This window comes from Candoia aspera, chromosome 3 (genome assembly GCF_035149785.1).
Source record: "Candoia aspera isolate rCanAsp1 chromosome 3, rCanAsp1.hap2, whole genome shotgun sequence".
NCBI lineage: Eukaryota > Metazoa > Chordata > Lepidosauria > Squamata > Boidae > Candoia > Candoia aspera.
This window is the reverse complement of record NC_086155.1, coordinates 61,396,706-61,419,924: the sequence shown is the minus strand read 5'-3', so window position 1 is coordinate 61,419,924 and position 23,219 is coordinate 61,396,706. Positions and strand designations below refer to the sequence as shown.

Here is a 23,219-nt window from a genome sequence, read left to right as displayed (position 1 = left end):
CGCATTATTTTTGGAGATATGGAAGATGTTCGGCATTTCTTTCCATGTTACAGTGGCATGGGAGGGAGAAGTCCATGTCACAGTTCTTTTTCATGTCTCAAAAGAGCTGGAATGTAGACCACAGACTTTCAGTGACACTGTACCTAGTAGAATAGAAAAAAGCAGTCCTGCAGTGTTTCCTGTGCCATACAGTATTAGTGTGAAAAGAAGTAGTAAATTTCTTTAAATAATTTGATTCTTGTACATACAGGTTATAGCATAGATTTGGTTGTCTAATTTTATAAACTAAGATAAAAGTAGAATTTTTGTCAATTGTGCCTTGTTCAGTAATGTTAAAAGATCACCACAAACTAATGCATTTAAATCAAAGCTTTGTTTTTATATTTTTATATACTTATTATCGGTACATGCTGCTTCTGTAGGGGCTGGTATTTTGCTCTAAGATGGATGGATGGATGGATGGATATAATCAAGATAGTTCTTATTAGAACTAGATTTGATTGCTTTCATGCTGACCCTTAACAACTGGATGGATATGTCTTGTTGATCTGACTCCTTTGTGTTGCTACCTTCTGCTGGCTCATGTTCTGAAGAACTGGTGCTTGGAAATGATGTAATTCAAGAGCAGCAGTTCCTGAATGGGCTGTATGACATCTGAATGACCTGCAGCTAGACATTACTTTGGAAATCAGGAGGTGAAAGAAGGGCAGGACTCCTCAAGAGACCTTGCATGTAGAAAAGTGATAAGAAAAAGGTTACCAAGGAAGAAGATCTCTAGCTAAAAGAACTGGAACAGAAGGAAAGAAGATGACAATCAGTCTTTCCTCCATTTGGGGAATAGTGCAGTTGACCACTATGCAGGAAAGCACTGTTAAGAAAAAAGGGACATTTTTCCTTATTTATTCCTGTAGACAGGCTTTGTAAAGAATGCAAAACTCAGAACTAAAATATTGAAAGGGAAGACTGAATACTAAAATGCACATTCATATATCCTATAAAAGGATACGTGCTAGGATCTTAGTTGTAGAATTGCCTTCTGTTGATCAAAGCATGTCTCTATAAGATAGTGGTTTTCAGCTGGTGGTACATGTGTCATTAATGGGATGCTAGGTGGAATAGAATTGTACCTAACAGCTATCCCAAAGATCCTGGTTTTCAGTAGTAGAATAATTTACATTTGTGACTTAATTATTCAAACTTAGAATGCTGCCTTATTTGAGTATCCATTTAAGCAGATATATTTTGTCTAAAAGCTGTTTATGTTGCGGAAGCATTCACTTAGAGCCAGAGGCTCTTGTATTGATTTGAATAATTAAGTCACAAATGTAAATTATCTCACTATCTAAATACTAGTCTAGGTGCTTTGTTACCATTAACACTGTGGTATTCAAACAAACCAGTGTTTTCCGTCATTATTTAAAAGTAATGCTGTTTAATTATTGTACTTTTTCAAAATGCTTTGTGTATTTTTTCAAAAATAACTTTATAACTGAATAGTCTACTACTAATGTCTTACATTGGTAAATAAAAACACTTTACCTTTATTAATGTTTACTTTTTTTTTCTTTTTAAGATTCTAGCCTTCTTGGCAGTTACAGACCCAAAAATACTAAAGTAAGTACAGAAACAGAGAATACTTTATTAACTAAAATTGATTTAATCTCTTGCGACCATTTGATTTCCTGCACAATATTGTCATTGAATTATTGATGACTAGTTTATAGAGTTAAGATATGACAAACTCACAAACTGAGAGGACATTTTTATTTCTTGACCGAGCATCTGAAATGTATATCTATCAAACTTATCAAAATAATAGAATGTAAGAATTGAATGTGGAACTCATTGCCGAACCCCTGCCAGTTCAGGAATCCATTACTGTATCATTCCCAACAGGTGAACTCAAGCCTTTGTTTAACACATCCTGTGAAATAGAGGCTACTGCCTTCTGAGATAGTCATTACTGAACAGCTTCATATTTTTAGGAACATTTTCTTATGTCCAACTAAAATCTACTTCACTGTAATTAAAAGCCATTGTTTCTTGCCTGTCTTCTGGAGCAACTCTGAATAATTGTGCCTTGTCTTCTTCTTGACAGACCTTCAATTACTTCAGGACAGCTATCATATTTCCCCACAGTCTTTTCCAGGCTAAACACACCCAGGGCTTCCAACCATTACTCATAAGATTTTCTTCCAGGCCCTTTATGATCTTGGCACTCTCCATGGCCATGCTCAAGTTTGCAGGGCCCTTCTAGAAACACAGTTCCCCAAACTAGACATAATATTCTAGGTTATTCTGGTATTCTGCCCTATCAGTCAACAGGAAGTAAGAAACAGTAGCACTGTAACTTTAGGACAAAGGAGGATTTAGGGACAATTAGTAGAAGAGTATATAGGAGGAAGAGAGCAGGGAAAAGCATTAATAGCTGGTGGTATTATTTTGCCTTCAGCACTAACTTACCACAACTCCTAGACAACATTATTATTGTAAACTCCACTTGTAAACTATGGTTTACAACCCACAACGACTGGGTTCAGATATCACACTAATCCAAAGCCAAACAAAATACAGTATAGCTTAATGCATTGAGCAACCCAGCCAGTACCTTGAAAGCCATTTGTTTTATCTTTGTGATGGTATTGTAAAATAGGACTTTAGAAGTGGCAGCTGACTGCTGATCTGTATCTGTATTTAATTCACAGTGTTCAAGATTCAAGTTTAAGATTAAACTTTGAGATAGAGATATTCCAAGAAATATATCTTCCCATATCTTATTTTCCTGCTGCCTAAAAAAGAAAATAAGGAAATATATCCAACTACTTGGTAGCCATAAAAATAGAAGAAATGTTTAAATAAATATTATAATTTAAGGTAATAGAGAGGTAACCTCTGTTTTCGGACAGCCATCTGACTTTTCTGCTGGTGTGTGGTTGCTTACTGAAAGATTATGTTCTGGGAGGCTGTGTTTAATTGGTACCTGGTTTTCTTTTACTTTTTCATGATAGAGGTTTTTATCTCCTACTTCTGTATTTTCTTTTTAAAACTATTTTTATAAAGTGATGTAATTACACTCATACTATTTTCAATTCCTAACGTTAGTACCTATAATTAGAGTTTTGTAAGTGATGTTTCAAATATGTTTATACAGTTACGTTAATACAAATAATAGATGATACAGATGTCATGAATTAAAACACTAAATATTAATAGAAATGAACAAATGATTAAAAAAATTCACAATAAAGAAAAATTTGTATCTATATAAAAGAGTAAGAGGAGGAAGATAGATACCTTCAAATTATGATTTTGAAATACATATTAGGAATATCATAGACTGCAAGAAGCACTAGTCAATTTGTCCTGGACCAAATAAAGACTGCCTTCTGGATGATCAGGCAGCAGAGACTCACATACTTTGTGCATGTGATGCCAGCAGAAAATATGATAGAAAATATTATTATGTCTGCTAAACTTGGTAAATATAAGAAGGGGAAGGCAGTGGATAAAGTGGGTGGGATCAGATGGAACAACATATTACTGGAGCATCCTTGGAAGAGCTATGAGTTATTACTAAAGATAGTTAAAGATTGCAAACTTTCATCCATACGGTTACTGGGAGTTGAATCTAACTCATCCAACAGATTCCATTTTCATAAAAATAATAAACGAAAGCTAGTTCTTTAATTTTTCTATCATGTCACTCAAACATGAGCATTTTGTAATTTTAGTAATGTAGTCAATAAGCCTTTAAATTGAAGATGGAGCAACACTTCTCTACTTCTGTGCCATGCCATCTCTTTTTTTTAATTGGTGCAGTTAAGAACTTCTTGTATAAAATAATTAAATTTAACACCCTTCACGTAAACACCAGAAATTTAAAATCTGTGGTAGAAATGTCAAATTATCTGTTTTTGACAGAAAAGAGAGCATTGGTAATGAAATGGACTGAATCTCTTGTGTTTTCTTATTTCTGCTTCCACAGTCATCCTAATATATTATAACATGTATTTATTTCATTGTCAGCAAATAACTATCACATATAACCAAGACATTAAATGTATTATATCTTTTGCAAGTCGTTTGGTTATTTTTGTGTTTCTAACAGATTATTGGGTCACATCACGAGAAAGACTTTGATTGTTTTCCTGACAGCTATGATGAATATTTGATCACAAAAATGAGTGGTAGGCGGGTTAATTCAGATCATCTGTTAATGCATTCAGCACCTCCATCATTACAGAAATATTCTTCAACTCCTGTGTTAAATCGCTCATCTCTTAGAGAAAGGTAATGCCACATATTTTTGGAAATTTAAAACAGTGTGCTATCTTCATATTTATACTGAATTTTCAGTGTTTAAGGTGGTATGTACTTTGATCAGTGTCTTACTTTTTAAGAATATTGGCTGTGGCTTAAAATCTGGTATGGCAATCAGTAAAAAGTTAAGTTGAAGTATACCAAGTAGTATACCAATACAGCAGTGCATGAATCAGCATTGGAATTGAATGGACATTAATTTATCAGTAAAAGTAGATAAATTAGCAGTGCCTATGATTAGACTGAGGAGCACCTGACAATCAGGTTTCCTTGATGATATGTAGGTCAGCACTTTTATTTCCAAATTCCTTTTATTCAGACATATGCACCAAGCTGCCACAGTCTGATACCATTAACATGGGGGTTCTCAAACTGTGGGTTGTGACTCCCTAGTGCAGGGTTTTTCAAACAGGGTTCCGTGGAACCCTGAGGTTCCGTGAGAGGTCCTAGGGGTTCCCTGGGAGATCACAATTTATTTAAAAAATTACTTCAAATTTGGGCAATTTCACATTAGAGAAGGTGAATTTCATTCTTTATTTTTAGTTTAAGAACACTTAATGCATATATGCAGGCCTACAAATGAAGCAAATATAATAATTTTGTAACTTGTGGCCTATATTTGAGCTTGAACGTGCAGGGGTTCCCCGAGGCCTGAAAAATACTTCAAGGGTTCCTCCAGAGTCAGAAAGTTGAGAAAGGCCGCCCTAGTGGTTGCAGACAGATTTGATGGGGAACATAAATGTGTGTTTGTGGGGGGGGGGGGTTTCTAGGCAAAACCAGAGTTTGATAGGCTACTTCCACTTTACTTGGACAAGCCAGCTGTCTGTTCTGTGTTCTCTGGGTGATTATTTTGGTTGTCACAGTAGCAGCCTCTATCCAGAGTAAACCAAAGACTTCAAGATCTCTTGATTCTATTCCTACTCATCCCACTTGCCAGCTCCACCAATTGCCATCTTCTTTTCATCTGTCACTTGCCTTTTCTTTCTTCCTCAATTAGTGGAGCAGCAGCTAAGCGTCTTGAATTCTGATAGTGATTACAGCAGCAGAGACAGAAAAGAGTTACATGAGAATTTGGGTTTTATGGAATTTTATTCTACAATGGCAGTTCCCACAAGATCAGGGATGCCAAGGATAATTGATAGCTCAGGGTCTTTAAATGATGAAAATAACAGCCATTAGATGCTTTTCCACTTGTGGAGGAAAGAAGGAGAAAGCAGGTGGGGAAAAAAAAGAAGATGGTAACAGTAGGTGATGAGCAGGATGGGCAAAAGCACACCAGAGAGTTCTCAGAAGTCCAAAATCTACCCTGGACAGGGGTTGCTACTATGAAAACCAAAACAATCAGCTGTAGAATAAAACAGACAATCAGGTCTTCCAAGCAGAGCTTGGAGCTTGGACATGGTTCTGGCAGACCTGGTGGCTTATACACAGAGTGGTCTAGTAACTTTATTCATGGGTGAATGACACACATTCATTTTATTATTTTGGGGATCATGGTAGCACAAAGTTTGAGGGCCACCACCTTAAGATGTGCTGAGCTATCCCAGTCTACATGGGATGAACTAAAATAGCAGAAGCTGAAGTTTCATTTCGTTGTTATTTCAAGATTCATTTCAGTCTCAAGTCTGTAACTTTCAGCATGGAAAACATACACTGTCTCATCCAGAATGTATCCATAGGTTGGTTTGGGACTTGCATTCCAGACTACAAGAGCACCACAGCTCTTGTTTTTACTGCTACTATTACTACTACTTAATTATTTGTCCTTTGTCTCCAGGAGTTAGGAATGGAGTTTGCTTCTTAACTCGGTACCAAAATATTTTTGATAAAACACAGGATGCATTCATCATGTTTTAGAATGATTCAGATACCAGAAATGAATTCTCCAATCCATTCTTAGTGTGCCAGATTCTCTGTATTGTAACAAATGATGACAGTGCTGCTTTCTAGCTACTCTGATATCCTGGACCGTTCCCACAATGCATACTTCCTGCAAGAGAGCATAAGATCTGAATTTTTTTCTCTGCTACCAAATGAATTGAGAGACAAGGAAGACTACAAATCACATACTTTCTGACATGAAATTAAGTTCATGAGTTATTTCCAGTTTAGGAGAGATTGGAAATGTCTTTGCTGATGGATGCAGACCCATTTTAAAATTAAACTAATGCTTTATGGATGGGAGCAGGGAGAAAATTCATATATTGACTCCTATTTCACCCTTTTCCCATTTTGCATTTCCCAGATGACTAAAATATTAGCATTACTACAGAAAGTTCTCGTGGTTAATTATTATAATGCGAGATACCTCTGTTACCTGTTCCATCTTGACTTTGGATACTATTTTGGTTGGCTATGATTTAGCACATTGATTTTGATCAGAGAAAAGGTGGCAAGAGACTTGAAGTCTGCAGAGACAGTAAAAGGGAGAAGACTTTATTACTGGGGAACTAGATACTGGGGAACTATGCCTTACAAAGTCAGAGTTCTAGCCTTCGTGACTGTAATTTGAGATACACATTCCTTTGTTTTAACTGTCCTTGAGTTTGGGCACTTAGTGCATGTTCTTGTTTTTCTTGACTGTGGGACTTGGTGTGGACACAGTTGCTGTTACATTGCAACAAAGGCAGATTGAGATTCATTTGGCTTTCAGATCCATTCTTCAACATCTTTTTCTATTCTTCCTGCCCTACTGGTGTCTTACTTTGTTTTTAGGGTCAGAGCCTTGAGATACATGTGGTTATCAAAGTTTTTCAGTTCTTTTTTCTTAGTTGTTTCCTCATAGTTCTGTACCCTTTATTTTTTGTAACATGGTGATGATTTCTTCTCTAAAGGGTTGGAAGGCAGTTTCCAACCTGTTATTCAGCATCTGAGACAGGGTTGGTTTTTTTGAATGCAAAATAGTTAGTTGAGCCTTACAGAGTAACATGTCAATTTACTCCTTTTCTTATTCATAAGTGCTAAATAATTGTTTGCCAAAAGTCTGATTTTTCACTGAAATTCAGTAACATGATCTTGAGTAAAGAAAACCAGGAGTCTGTGAGTTCTAGTCCCGCCTGAGGCCTGAAAGCCGGCTGGGTGACTCTGGGCCAGTCCCTCTCTCTCAGCCCAACTCACCTCACAGGGTTGCTGTTCTGGGGAAAATAGGAGGAAGGAGGAGTATTAGGTATGTTCGCCGCCTTGAGTTATTTATAAAAATAATAAAGGCGGGATAAAAATTAAATAAATAAAGAGAGAGCATTTCCTCCCATCATTGTACATGAGAGTCCCCACTGGGCCATGGGATATGAATAGCTTATTTTGCAAGTATTGTTGACTCTGGGATATTTTTAAAAAAGAAAAATAATTTCTGGGGCAAGATTTATTATTGTGTATTTAATTCCAGATATTTTAATTATTTTTGTACTTATAGTGTTTAGTTTCTTTGTTGTGGTTATTAGTTTATTGATTTACTTTCATTTAAAAGTAAATATGCTTACAGTGCATTCATTTGTTGTACAGGTAGTCCTTGGGTTACGACAATAATTGGGACTGGGATTGCCATCGCTAAGCAATGATATCGTAAAACATGACATTGCATGACTGCATCACTTAGCACTGGCAATCCTGGCAGCCCCAGTTGCCATTGTAATCCCAAGATGCATGGGTTGTTAAGTGGGAAGCAGTGGGATTCTCAGGTAAGGAGTGTGGGGGTGCCATGGGGGAGACTGGCAGAAGGCTTGGGAGGCCCAGTGCAGCCTGCGCATGAATCAAGGGAGGACAGGGGAGGGCTTGAGAAGGCTGATGAAGGCTGCACGCAGGCAGAGGGTGTGTGTTGCGGGTGGGAGCAACTTACCAGAGCAACTTGCGACCTTTGCTGCCACCTTCCCCAATGACCTTGCTTGTGGGAAGCTGGCAGGGAATGTCGCAAATGGCTATCATGTGACCACAGTTCCCTGCAATGTCATAATTGCAAGCCGGGCACCTGAGCACCCAGCTTGCGATCACGTGACTGCAGGAGTGCTGTGATGGCCAGAACTTCAGGGACAATTGTACATCCATTTTTTCCAGTGCTGCCATATCTTGGAACAGTCACTGAATGAATGGACGTAAACCGAGGACTACCTCATACATTACCTAGAGTTGCTTCAGTGACTGAAGTGGGTTATAAATTGATTAAATAAGTAAATAAATGTTCTCCTTTTGTAATGTCAGGCATTCCAAACACTGTATCTCAGCAGAATAATTTTGCTGAGTGACTTGCAAAAGCTTGGCAGTATGAAATCTGAAGCTTCATAAAACTCATTTAATTTGAATGAAGCTCAGGTTTACAGGCATTTTGCATGGGAATCCTTTTGACCAAGAAAACCACATTGGGAAATTAAACCTTTTTAGTGAACAATTTGGAATTCACCATTCAGCATTCTGAAATATGCAACTCTGAGCAGCCATCCTTTTTCTAGGAGCATATCAGCAGGGACATAGTGGAGTGCATTTCATTCTCATTTCGTTCTTAATCATCCTAGTTCTGTGTGCAGAATCGTCTACTATGCCTGCTGTTCTACCACTGTTGGCGCTGTGAAAGTAATAAGGGTAGAAACGGGTTGAGGCAGAAAGGATGTTAGAGCTAACAAGGCTTGGGTTTGTTGGATATAAAGCCCTTTTATTGCTTATAGACACGCCCAGGAAGAGGGAATTGCATGCTGGCCTTGCAGCCACTTTGCTTATTGTCACTACAAGCTGAGCAGAGCTTTAGCACTTTCTCTGCTATGGATTCCCTATTCAAATCTGGATATTTATTCAAAAAGAAAACAACATAAATAGAGGGTTAATGTGTCACTATATTAGTATAAAATACTTTATTCAGTACTGTATGTGATTTAAAACTTACCCATCCCTTTGGCTTTCCTTCCTCCCCATTATACATCCTGTGTCATATTTGGGATTGTAAGAAACTTGGAAAACTCTTGTTCCTTCACAAAATGAGATTGTGCTAAATGCTTTATATAAACATATTGATCTTCATATATGAGGATTTAATGATCTTCTTGGATTATTCATAACCATTTTGAGAAGTTATTTAGGCCTCACAACTTTGCTTTCACAATTTTATTCTAAAAAAATGTATATTATATAGTTTTTCACATAAATGAGGTAGTTCTCCAAACTGTAATTTTCCTTAGAAGCAAGAACTGATAACTGCTTCCAAATATGTTTGTACTTGCTTATCATCTTGAAAAAACATATCAAATAAGTTGTTAGCTGTTAGTGAAGGTAAGGAGCTCAAAGGGGTGAATGATGGCCTGGCTTTTAGAAGAAAGATAGTGAGTCAATTTATTGCTACTGAAAAGTGGTTGAAAGGCATAGAAAAGTTAAGCTGAAATCTTGTTTTCTTTATTGTTCTCAAGTATCTTAGGGCACTTGCATTTATTTTATTGAAGTTAGCTATTCACCTTGATGTTTAATAGTACTTTCTGAATAAATAGCTGATGGTGAGACGAACTGCTCAAAACATTTGGGACTTTTCAGTGTAAGTCTTCAGATTGATAAATATTTTTTAAGTAACCTGTTGTTTTCACAGTAGTTAACCCACTGGGTGAGAGGGATTTTAGGGAAAATATATTCCTACCAACTTTAGTCACATAAAGGAGAAAAAATGGACAAGGCAACCATTTCCTTCCCAATGGCAAAGAAAAACTGAAAGTTGCATGAAAATGGCTTGTTTGTTCTCTTGCCAGAAGTACCCATAAAAAATCTTTTTTCATTTCTGTTTTCACACAAAGAGTATAATGTAAGTAAGTCAGGCCTATGTTCAGCAGAAAATGAGCATATTATATAATAATGATCTGATACAATCTATTTTTGTTACATGATATGCATTTTTACATAGTGGTATTAACTTCAGATGTGCTAATATTAGACTAATAGATCATTTCTTGACATACTCTAGTTGAACTCCCTTATTACTCCCACCACCACCACCTTTTTGTTCGCTACTTTATAGTTCAATCTTTTCTGGCTGCAGAATTGTAAGCTCTGCTGAGTTCAGTGGAACTTACAATTACATATAGGATTGCTGTCTTAATGTGTTAAATTCAAGCTTGTTGCACTGTTGAGTTTTCAAAAATTCATTTTAGCTTTTTCAGTCATAGAGCAATTTCTTTTTAGCCATAGAGCAATTGCTTTTCACCAGACTCCACAATAGTTGCCTGTACTCCAGATGTACATCTGCTCCTGTACTATATTGATTCCCCCCACACACCCCATAGTAGTTTGTCCTTGTATGTGGATTTTTTCTCACTCTCAGCACAAATCCCCTGCATTTGAAACGGATAAATTCTTCATGGAAGCCATACGTATATGGTTGAACTTGTGAGGCTTTTTGGAAGGGGAAAGGTATAAATAAAGAGCCACAGTGTTTTGCAGAATATATTTGTGATAACTTTGCTGATACAAAATATATTAACGTTTTGTGCTAATAAGCAATGCTAGCATTTGTTTGAAATTCCTTCATGCTTTGTGCCTTATTTACGTAGCAGTACTTACTTGGGAACAGAATCCATTGAAGTGAAATAGAATTTACATGTGTGTAGGCAGAAATAAAATCGTGCTATATAATTCCACATTTTGTATTTACAAATATGGAAGAGTTAAGTTTAGGCACACATGATTTCTGGATTTTTTTTTTCTTTTTTGGTGCAAAATATGCATTTAAATTTGTGTTATTTAAAAAAATCCTTCCTATAAAAAAGAACAAATGTTTTTAGTTACATTATCAGAGAAAATGAGAGCCAGTTTGGAGTAGTGGTTAAGGCATCAGACCAAAAACCGGGAGACCGTGAGTTCTAGTCCTGCCTTAACAAAGCCAGCTGACCCTGGGCCAATCACTTTCTCTAAGCCCTAGAAAGGACGCAATGGCAAACCACTTCTGAAATCTTGCTAAGAAAAATGCAGGGACTAGTCCAGGCAGACTAGTCACAATTGAACACAATTGTCTAGTCCAGGCAGACTAGTCACAATCGGACACAATTGAACAGCAAAAAAAAAAAAAATCAGAGAAAATAGTTTATAATGTCGATTGCTGTCAATATAGCATCTTTGAAATGAATTATGAGCAGTCTTCCATTGATCTGGCTTGTTCTAGGTGGCCATGCTCTATATACAGGTAGTCCTCATTTAGCAACCACAGTTGGGACTGGCAACTTGGTTGTTAAGCAAAGCAGTTGCTAAGTGAAACATCACTGTTTTACTATCTTACTTCAGCTTTCCTTTGCTTTGCAGACCTGCGAAGGTCATTAATGTGAGGACTGGTCATAGAGTTACTTTTTTGTCACCATAAGTGCAAATGGTTGCTAAACAAGGCAGTCACTAAATGAGGACTACATATATAAAGTTTTTATATAATCCATAGGACTCAGTAAACAATTTAACTTGATATAACTGTAAAATGTTTGCTGATACCAAAGAAAATTGGAAATATGACGAAGAATACAGTTCTGGAAGTTTGTTTTGTCTTGTCAGAGTAAAGTCAGTAAAATAATATATTCCAGCAGCACTAGAAGGAAATGGTGATCCCTTAATCCTGTTTCTAAGGTCTAGAAAGTGATAATCAAGTGTTGTTGGAGTCTTAGTATTATAGGAGCACATTTATAATTTTAAAAATACAGTTTGAATAGAAGCTTCCGATAATGCATCCTATAGCCTTTAAGAATATCATAATATTAGATTATGAGTGTTATAAGATAAGGCTTTTTTGTATGGTGACTTGGGCGTGGTAGAAATACTACCATAATGATTTAAAGAGTTGATTAGTTTTTCTAGTTGTATCTAAAATTATATGATTAAAAAGAACTGAGATAGCTTTATTATAATTATAGTATACCTATTACAAATATGTTATTACTATTGATATAAATATTTCCATTAATATTATAAGTAAATATATTTATTTAAAAGAAAGTTAACTTAAATAATACTTGCTAATGCTCATTTCAGTTTAGAAGATTGAGGACAAAGAGATCAGAAAACATTTTTTATGCTACAGCGCACACTAGTGGATTTCTTTGTCGTTTCAGTGAAAAATAAACATTTTATAGGAAAGGGTTTTTGTATCATACATTAGAAAATTAAGTCTGCTTAAGTCATGTACATATCATAGAATTGCAGCGTGTATAAGGTAGAAGGGGTCTTATAAGTCATCTAATTAAACTCTATTGCAAGAGTCCACTAAACCATCCCTGACATGTGGCTCGCTTTCTCTTTTTTTTAAAACCTCCAGCAAGGTGAATCCACACTATTCTTAGCAGATTATTTCACTGCTAAACAGCTTTTAGCCTCAAGAAAAGCTGCCTAATACTCAGCTTGCCTCTCCTGTTTAAAAATTTAATCCACTGGTCCTTGTTCTGTCTTTGGTTTCAAACAGAGAACAGAGCTCCCCAATCCTGTAACTGCACATTTGGCCTTCCCAGCCCCAATGTAGGTCCTTATATTTGTCACTGTTGAATAGCAACCTGTCAGAATAAATTTGAACTATGAACTTGTTCTTTTAAGGTATTGGTCAGTCCCACTAATTTAGTGTCATTACAGGTTTAATAAACATCACTTCAGTTCCATCCTCTAGGTCACCTGTAAAGTTGAATGGCACAGGGCTGAGGACTACTCTTGGGAAACCCCTTCAATACATCTTTCTTGAACAATGCATAATAAATTTCTAGCACCTTTCGAGTGCAATTCAGCTAGTTACAAATCCACTAGACCATAGTAACTTGCATTTATCTATCTTAGCCACAAAGTGTAGAGGAGTACGGAGACAGCATTGAAGAAGAAATTCAGGAGCCATTAGATAAACACCAACTTAGCCCTGGAAGGGAAGAGGGAGTGAAGAAGATTACTCCACCTTGATTCTCTTTGGTATAAGGGCAGAGAGAGACTCTGTCAAGTTTTCAAGACTTTGTTCATATACTCGGCATCAATAAAGAATTCTAGTAGGCCTTGTGGAGTCTGTTTCCTGATTTAGCCTACCCTGAAGGACTGACACAAAGATATAACAAGAAACTGTGTTGGATGCTTTACTGAGGTCAAACAACAGTATCTCCACAACATTTCGTGGTCTAACGAAACTAGTTACTCTATCATAAAAAAAGGATAAGATCAGCTGACACAATTTATTATTCCCCAACCCATGATGGCGTCTGGTAATGGTAGTGTTCTTTTCTAAATGCTTGTGTATAACTGGTCTGTAGTTTCCTGAATCCTCCTCCTCCCCCTTTTTGAATATTAGGACTAGTTGCTCTTCTCTGCTCTTCTGGTATATCAACTAACTTATTTTTATTGCTGCCTGGTATGGTACTGTTCTGATACTATAGTGACCAAGAAGGGAATGAGCGTAACCACTTGTTGTATGCTTTTATAGTTATAAAAATATTGTATTGAATATATGCTGCATATTACCAGAATTAAGTCTTATCTTTAGAATGAATTATGGCCATCAGAAGAACATTGAAGGATCAGACTAAGACTAGTCCAGGATTCTGTTCCCACAATGGCTAAGCAGGTGCCTTTATAAAATGCAGTTGCGTTCTCCTGTTTGTGATCCCCTCCAATTGATGTTAAGGGGCATACCATTTTTCTTTCTAAAAATAATAGCTAGTCATTATAACAAATAGCTACTGATAGCCTTATCTTTCATATGTATGTATAAAAGAGAGAATAATGTGATCTTGTATACATTTCCAAATACTAGCCCATGCTTATAATTTAAAATGTTCATATACAATGACATGACTTGTTAATTTAATTAATTAATTAATTTTATTTTAGGTTTCATACAGGTTTGTACACACCAGTAAATGGGGATGAGATCCATAAGCGAGTGAGAAGTATTTTAAGAACACACAGTGCAAGGCAAAGGCTAACATTTGTAAGTCTGAAAATCAACTGGCATTTCTTTTCCTTTCTCAGGTTTTATGGAAAAAGACTAAAAGTTCCATGCAACTGCTGAGCCTTCAGCTGAGCATAGCACACAGAGGTTCCCTATTCAGCTTGCTAGCTCTTTCAGTCATTCCACTTTCCTCTTTCTGGATGCTAAGGGCATCACCATCCCCACCATAATTGCTAAGAAAAAGCCATCAGGGCTTTCTCTGTGGGATGAGACAGCTTTTCAGGAAATATCTTCCCCTTTCCAAAGCACCATTCAATGCTATCTGGCCTAGCAGGGCTAAGGGGGAATGAAAATGCAGTTCTGTCTACTAATTTGGTTTACAGTACTACATATGTATACAATACAATAATTCATTGACATGGGTAAATAATTTAGGGGATGGAGCATGGTGCTCTCTTACTTTGTGCCAGATTTTAGAGCAAAAGGAAATGCAAATATCTATGGCAAGTTTTGGCATGTCCAAGTACCAGTGTAATGGCATGTGTAGAAGTGGAGGGCAAATCACATTCGAAGGCAGCTGGATGTTCCTCTGTTATCATTTAAGAGATCTGCCGCCTCATCAGTTCACACAGAAGAGACAGAGAGTGTGTCCATCGTAGAATCCGGCAGACCATTCAGATCTGAAAAGGGGAAGACAGTTCTGCTGCTGAGATTTCTGTAACTTCATCTTATCCTCTTTTCAATATTTCTTTGGCCAAGAAATTAACAGCCAGGCATGCAGTGAGGGATTCTACTTTTTTTTTCAGCATTTTGATTAGGAGAAAATAGAAATAGTTTCTTTTCTATGAATTATTCACAGGTGCCTTTCACTTCAAGTTTGGCATCTAAGAAAAAGACCAAAACTAAATTTATAGCCACAGAGACTAATCAGCAGTAATCTTTGTGGATTTCTGATGTAGAATAATAATAAATATTTTTATTATTAAAAATACATGATGCAGTTTTTTATTAATGTTCACGTATATTATATTAGTAATCATTAGCATAATCCTGTAAAAGTCAGTGTTATTTCCCCTATATTGGTGGGGGAAGGCTTAAGCTTAAAGGTAGTTAAAATGCTTTTTAAAAAGTAAGTAATACGTTTGGCTAGTTAGATAAAATTATTGGTTTTTTAATCTTGATTTCTTAGGATGAGACTTGTTTGTCAAAGGAAGAGTCTTCTAAGACAAGAGACTCCAGTAGGACAGGAGATTTCAAAAAAAGGGGTGTTTCACATTCAGATTCTTTAAACAGTAATCTTCACAGCAGGTAAGATCTCTTCCCATTATGCTTCCCCACTTGTGGTTCCCCCCTTCCCGTTATTCCATTTTTTGTTTTTTTTCTCAGTTGTCAGTCCAGCCCCATATTCCCTCTGAAGTAACTTTAGACCTTACGTGGTTAATAGTTATTATGTGGATAGTATAGCTGTTAGAAACTAAATTTATATATATTTTTGCACTAATTCCATGCAAGGCATTTGTGCTAAATATTTAGTATGTTTGAGCCATGGTTCAGCCCAAGGTTAGGCACAATTAACTTCTGTTGATTTCAGCAGATGCAACTTTCTGTCTCTCTCCTTGTCTTTTGCCTCCTCCTGCCTTGTATTACTTTAATGGCATAACAGCCATTGTATCTGCTTTCCATGTCAGTTGTATAACTGGGATAACGTGATAATGCTCAGAATTATGTCAGATGTTCCTGTTCCTGCTCATCCTTATATAGGAACTAACACTCCTGAGTATTGTGTCACTGTGTGTATTAGTAAGAACCACTCCCTCTATGAAGTAGGACTTTTCACAGTCTATTGGTGACACTGGAAGGAAAAACACTGCACCGTTTCAGTACATAGGAACATAACAAATTATATTAACTCAAACCGTTAGGCCATTTAACTAGTATAAGTTACATTGATTAGCAGGGACATTTCAGAATATCAGGCTGGAGCTTTTCCAATCCTGCTTATCTATACCAGGAATTGAACCTGGGATTTTCTGCATGCGAAGTTTATACTTAACATTTTACTATAGTTTCTCCATTTAACTGAAAACCTAGCCCATATTTTGGTAATATCAACCACTTATATATTCTGAATTCATCTCCCCCCACTTTTCTGTAACCCATATGTGTCTATTCTGTGATGGAGTCAGTGTGGGAGGTACACGACATGAACAAAGAATCTGCAATTCTCGGTGATACAACATCATTGAGAATAATTGACTTTGAAATGTTAATATTCAGTAGGGTCAGATACTGATGGGTTTGTCCCATTCTCTAGACGAGTTAAGCGAGTTGGCAATAAGCAGGCTCAAGGATATTCTGACAGTTTCAGGTCTGAAGATGTCCTCATAAATAGCATGCCAAGGTAGAGTTCAAAGGAGAAAGTAGTTTTGCTGACCAAATGTTCACACTAAAATAAATGATTGAAAACCACTGGGACTACACAAAAGATCTCTGATGCTGAAATATTTAGTGTGAAAGTGACTTTGAAAGGAACCTGTGAAACTCTAAAAGATATGAAACAAAAGCATGTGACAAGTTCATGACAGGTATTTCTGAAAGTAGAATGAGTGCCGTTATCCTGCTCTTAATACAATTTGTGCTTGTAATCCCCAGATCACTTCACTTTAGCTTGCCAGGATAGTTTTCAATTTAGATAGCATTTTTTCCAACGTGGATGTAGATCTGTCCATTCCATTGTTGGATTTCTTATGAGGAAGGGATGGCTAACGGCCTTGCATGAAAGTCAGCACTGACCTTGTCAGTATGCTAATCTGAACTCAACAAAAACAACTGCCACTCTTTATAAATAAGTCTTAGGCTGTTGTGATGACTGGTTTTAAGTGAAGCAGCCTGGATTTGTTAGAAGCAGACTCTGAGTAGTAGTGTGCTGGTGAATCCAGATTATTATGGTTAATTTCAAGTTGCTTGTTTTAGATGCAAGGCCAAGAATGAAAGTGTGAAAAACTCAGAATTTGGCATGTACAGATACATTTAGGGTGTAATCAACAAACTCTTTTCTTGCTTTATACTTGACTAATAAAAGCTATTCTGAAAATGCTGGTTCCTCTGAGACAAGTGATCAAACCCTGTATTTGAAAGGGAAGGGCACAGAATGCTGTTTCTGGATACATTTAAGTCACACATGGCTAATTCTATTTCTTTTTGCCTTTGATTCTTACACTTAAATACCATTTTCTATCTTGAAGTTTGCAAATAAAAATTATTACTGTATAATAAAGTGATATAAAATATGTTCATAAAAAGGGAAGGAAATTTTTTAAAATCCCTATCCTTAATATTCACATAAGGAAGATGAAGACACAGAGTTTCAGTAGGTATTTAAATGACTTAGTAACAAGCATTTCATAGATGTTGAAGAGAGCATTTCAGGAGCAGGCTCCACCACAGACAAGAGTCACTTGTGAGTAACTGTAAGATGGCATTCTGTTAGTCATGCACAGCCAGCAGAATCTCCTTAGCAATTGTCCTGATCCCAAGCTGTTCACATAAGAGAAAAGTATCAAAACTCTGATTGGGCTCCAGTTTATTCACAGGGATTTGTGTTCAGAAGAGCATACGTGTATGAATAGAATCAAGGCTATTCAGAGTTTCTAGCGACAGATGCCTAAGGGCAAGCAAAGTTTCTTAAAGAAGTTTCATGCTATTATGTACATGTGTCAGACCTTTGAAGTAGGCAAGGTCAAGCCACAGGCATGGCAGGAATTTCACAAAAAAACTCCTTAGTGTTGTAGGATAGAATAACAGAATCTTGAAAGCCTGTCAGAGTTTCTCTCTGCCTCATCTTATACCAAACAGAATCAAGGCAAGGTTGTTTGGAGTTTCTTTCTCAGATTTTCATCTTTCTCAAGACTGGCTCTTTTCTGAAAATCTCCCTTTAACGTTCCTCCTCCATTCCCCAGGCCAGGGTTACATCCCTTCAGCTGCATCTCTCAGCTTTCTGTCTTCACAGCAAGGAAAGGGTATACAACTCCTGTGGGAAGCAGACTGACAGGGAGGTGCTAAGAGTCATCCAAAGTAGAGCAAGGACAAAGAGAAAAAGAAAGAGGGTTTGCTACCTCTGCTCCTAGTGCCTTTAGTAGCATAAAAGGTGCAAAGTGTTGGCGCTTTGGGCTCCCATGCTATTTGAAGTGTGAACGAAGTTGTGCAATGTGTAATCTTCAGGCATAATTTGATATGGAAATGATAAGCACACTGATAATCAGAAGCTCTGATCAGGTAGAGTCAAATGCAGGCACACGTAGAAAGTGTAACACCACACATACACCTGAAAAGAGATCACCATCACTGTGCAGAATATTCCTGAGTGGCAGGCAGTTCATCATATTTTTAGCACTTTGTGTCTTTTTCTAAATAGTATTTTATATAAGCAAAACTTTGTAATCAGCCTTCATGTAGTTCCCCTATTTTATGAGTAATTAACACACAATGTAAATTATGTAAAGTATAGTAGATAAATGTTAAATGCTGGTTACTCTTTTCTGAGTTTAGAAAGGTAATATTTTGCTTATGGTTTTTTTGTGTGTGTGTGTTTGTGTTGGGGGGGGGTGTTGCCAGTTCATCCATCCAGCCGAACGTCATGGTTCATTTGGATAATGGTGAATATTGGACCAGTCAAGTTGCGGAGTATAAAAACAAGTCCCACAGAGCCATCTTTGAAGACAGCCTGGAAAAAATCTATCGAAACATGTACAGAAAAGCTTCTGGCTCACTTTCAAAGAATAAATAAAAATAAATTCCTGATAAGTGCTATAGATGAAAAAGAACAGTACACAAGATCAGTATTTTTTACTTACGAAGAATATTATTTGACTAATGACTGTATTCTATTTTTTAACTGAACTGTTTTTACATAAGTATATGAAATTTTGAGGCTGGGATTCTCAATAGCAAAATAAAATCTGGAGGATTTTTATTAGATTATATTGTTTGGTTATGAAATTTATAGACACGTCTGCAGTTTTAGTTTCTCATTCTGAAACATCTAGGTTTCAATTAAGGGAAAGTGTAAGACATATGTCCATGATTTTGCACTTGCACTATGCATAAATACACCAGTTCCTTCTCTGTTGCTTCTGGGAATGTATTGCTGAAAATCATCATCATCATCTCCTCTCTGATTCGTGCCACTGTATTTGTGCTTCGTGTATGTGAGTGGTGATGAGGCAGTTGTGAACTGGGGCCTCCCATACCACCAATTCTTTCAGGACCGTAATATTGGACGTTATTAAACTTTCCAGGAGTCAAAAAATGAAACTATAATTAATAACCAATTAACACTATATATTAAATAATATTTGAGGCTAATGGTATACAAGGTAGTCTAATAAGATTGCAATTTCCAAGAATTTAGCAAATTACTCAGTTCAGTGAGAGAAATGAAAGGAATTCAGAGGAGCCTATTCAGTTAAATGAGGGAAAGATTGAAGCAGGAGTTCAGAGAGTGGTAGGAGAAATGGTGGAGGTTTTAAGAAGTTCCACAGTTCAAAAAGCACAATGAGAAACTGCAGGGAGCCCGGAGGAGGATTACCAAAGTAGCGAGGTGTCTGGAAACCAAGCCCTATGATGAACAGTTAAAGGATTTTGGTACATTTGGTTTGCAGAAAAAATGAGGGGAAATACGATAGCAGTTTTCAAGTATCTGAAGGGCTGTCACACAGAAGAGGCCGTGAATGTAATCTCCATTGTTCCAGAGGACAGGACAGGAACCAGTAAGTTACAGTTACAAGGAAAGAGGTTCAGGCTTGATATCAGGAGGAACTTCTTGACGGAAAAGAATGCCACATGAAATGTTGAGTTTTCCACTAGAGGTCTTCAAACAGAGGCTGGATCGTGATCTGTCAGATCCTGCACTGAGCACATGACCACTAAGGTCCCTTCCAACTTGATGATTCTAAGTGATCTGTTTTACTTTAGTATTCAGCTACAGAAGGAAGAGAAGAAAAAAAAAATGCTGTTGCCACCAAAGAATGCCAGAATTTTGGAAGCTTCCTGCCACAGCAGAGGGAGAGGAATTTACAAGATGCAGTGTTCGTGTACACTCATCTTGTAAATCACTCATGTGTTAAGCAGGACTACTTTTTGCACAAGCACCACTTTGCTTGGGAATGAGAATAAAATACAATATTTCTGAATTGAAGAGGGAGAGAGAGACAGGGGAAAGGAGTAACCTCTGTGCTTGGCTGCTTGTGCACACCCATCTCTGGTCCTCAGTGGTCAGTGCTAGGTTCCATAGTGGTTGGAAGGGCAGAAAGATGGAGGTCCCTCTCAGTAGCTCCTTGCTCAGTGTACTTGATTTCTGAGGCCCTGTTTCTCTTGGAGGTCAGTTCAAAAAATGGGTGTCAGTATATACTGTTCCATTCCTTGGTCTGATACAGGATCCAGATAATAAAGTGAAGCCAGCTGGCTGTTCTAGGCTGTGAAAGCCTGCCAAGCAGGGCTGTCTCAGGGAGCCAGGAAAACTTCTTTTAAAGTGTGAAAAAGGCAAAATGGGGGGTGGGGGGGGGCTTGCCAGCCAGGAGATAGCAGGTTCTTTAGGATTCAGAGATAATAGGCTCAATCTAAGGTGAAATACCAAAAGGATTTTATTGAATAAATATTAAGAGAGAAGGCAGGCAGGGAATCCATTCGGCTTGGCAGACAGACCTCCTGGAACCAGCAGTTGTGCACCACTCTCCTAGGACTTGGGATTTGCACTGAGGCTTAAACTTGCCTGGGGGCTTTTGTCATGTTTTTATACTTTTCATAACAGACATAGAGTATAAAAAAAAACACCTGGAGATGGCTTGGTAAGCACATTGTCATTAGGGACTTGATCATAACTCCAGGCTGTGGACCCTCTGCCAAAGATATTCAAGTAAAACTGGGTCCCTACCAGACAGCACCTGGGGATAGTCTGATGACACCTCTGGCCCATAACTTGGGTAACTGGCCCCCTGCCAAAGATAAGGCATCATTTCTAGCAACCAGCACCTGGGGATGGTCTGATGACATACCTGGTTAATAATTTGGGAATTCTGACCTTTGCTAAGAAAAAGTGCAGCTACTGTTACCCTTCCATTGGCAGGGATTAGATTAGGGAGTTGGTGTTGACCTCTTTATCTTCATTGTCACAAATAGGAATACAGATAAAATCCTCACAGGGGAGACTGATATAAGGATGCAATCTGAAATGCTTGCTAAGTAACTTTTTCTAAGTGCAGCTGTGGAGGAATTTACATACAAACTGCCTCAAAATGTGTTCTACACAGCTATTTCTTCTAAGTGTGAAGGAAAAAGGGTGTGCATCATTCTCAGCCCTAATCAACTCACTGCAGGATGAAGGCCACTTCAGCCACTTCCCAACTGCTTCAACACACCACAAGTCATTTCCAGTTAACACCTTTGAACCGACTTGCATCCCCTGCGAGTATTTCTTTCATTTTCCAAGTCTTTTCAAGTCAATTGGTTTTGAAATCAAGGATTGTGGTTGTCTGTTCATCATGCAATAGGCCAGCCCAGTGCCATTTCTGTGAGGCTGCTTCTTTCCCACACACACACATATAAGTGTGTGTATGTGTACAAATGAGAGACAATGTGGGGTGATTCAGGTTTTGGACTTGGAGTAGAAAAACCCAGGTTCTAGTCCTCCCTTAGACACAAAAACCAGCTCAGTGACTTGGGACAGTCAGTCTCTCAGTCCGAGCCTGGGAAGTTGAGAATCGTCTACGTAGCAATCTGCAGTGGATTGATTTGGGCTGATTTATATACATACACATAACATACACATACAGTATATATACACACACACACATACTCTCTGTGTGTGTATGTGTATACACACACATGTAAGTATATCATGCATACTATATAATATAATAATATTTTATATTTATATTTATATTATATTAATTGTTGTACACTGCACCCTGCGCTGCAGATCCTGTATTTAACAAAGGGTTACACTGGATGACCTCCAAGAACTGTTGAAACACTCTTTCTCATTAAATTGTTCCCAAATTTCCCTTGCGAGCTCAGTGTTACTGGAGATGCCGGTGCATTGTTTAAGTATATGAAGAGGATGACTCAGGCATCCTAGGGTATCATATCCACCCAAATATCAACATTTTGCATACTCTTTGCTTTAGTCTGAACAAATTTGGATTCTGTCCTTGCAAGCTTAAAAGATGTCTTGGCAGAACTGTATTGGCAAAGCTGCCATCTCTCTGCTAAAGGCCACCAAATGTTCACCAGCCATTTTGAAACTTCCCCTGAGAAGAAACCTTTCTAGCCTTCCACGGAGTATATCCCACATGAACAAATCAGAACAGACTGCCCACTTCCATTAGGCATAAAAAAATTTAAAGCCAGGAAAAAAGATACGTTGTATTTTTGGAATATTTGCTCTCAAAGTACACAGAAATAGACTCTCAAACGTAGTTTCAGATGTATTTTTTTCCGAAGTCTAAAAAGCACGTAGTACATCATACAATACTACCACCTGTGATTTTCTACTGTTGCCTTTATCTCATAATTTTTTAAAACATGTTTCTGTAAGGATGCTATAAGTTTGGACAGATAATGATCTATTTATTTAGAGAATTTTAGGTCTTCCCATTAGCGACACTTTCAGGGTGGCATGTAATGCAAATCAGAAAGTGTTGATGTCAAATATACGTGGTGCACAAAACTTCAGTAAAGCAAAATAAAACATCAGAAAGTGATTCAAATATCTGGATAAATAAAAAATATTTATAGTTCACTTTGGACTCAACATATTATGTCCAAGCTCAGGCAAATCGGGATTGCAATTGAGGATTTATATCTCTCAGACAAAACCGATGTATTTAGTATTATTAAACAGAGATTTTTGGACTTAGAATATCACAAACTCAGACCGGCTGAACCTCGTGTCTGTTCGCCTGCTACACTTGGTATAGAAAATCATCTGGGCAAAATGGCACATTAGTTCCATGACCTCCTGGTACCATCTCAGCGTAGGGCC

General features: G+C 37.4%; 1 protein-coding gene across 1 annotated transcript in view; it reads left to right on the top strand.

The window, feature by feature from the left end:
• The window catches only part of SPATA6 (spermatogenesis associated 6), a 37,044-nt gene extending 17,888 nt beyond the window's left edge, over positions 1-19,156 (top strand). The window contains exons 9-13 of the mRNA XM_063297900.1: positions 1,574-1,614; positions 4,109-4,290; positions 14,119-14,218; positions 15,369-15,487; positions 18,794-19,156. Coding sequence (XP_063153970.1) covers positions 1,574-1,614; positions 4,109-4,290; positions 14,119-14,218; positions 15,369-15,487; positions 18,794-18,965 — 614 coding nt within the window. The 3' untranslated portion in view covers positions 18,966-19,156. The remainder of the gene's footprint in view (positions 1-1,573; positions 1,615-4,108; positions 4,291-14,118; positions 14,219-15,368; positions 15,488-18,793) is intronic.
• The last annotated feature ends 4,063 nt before the right edge of the window (positions 19,157-23,219 follow it).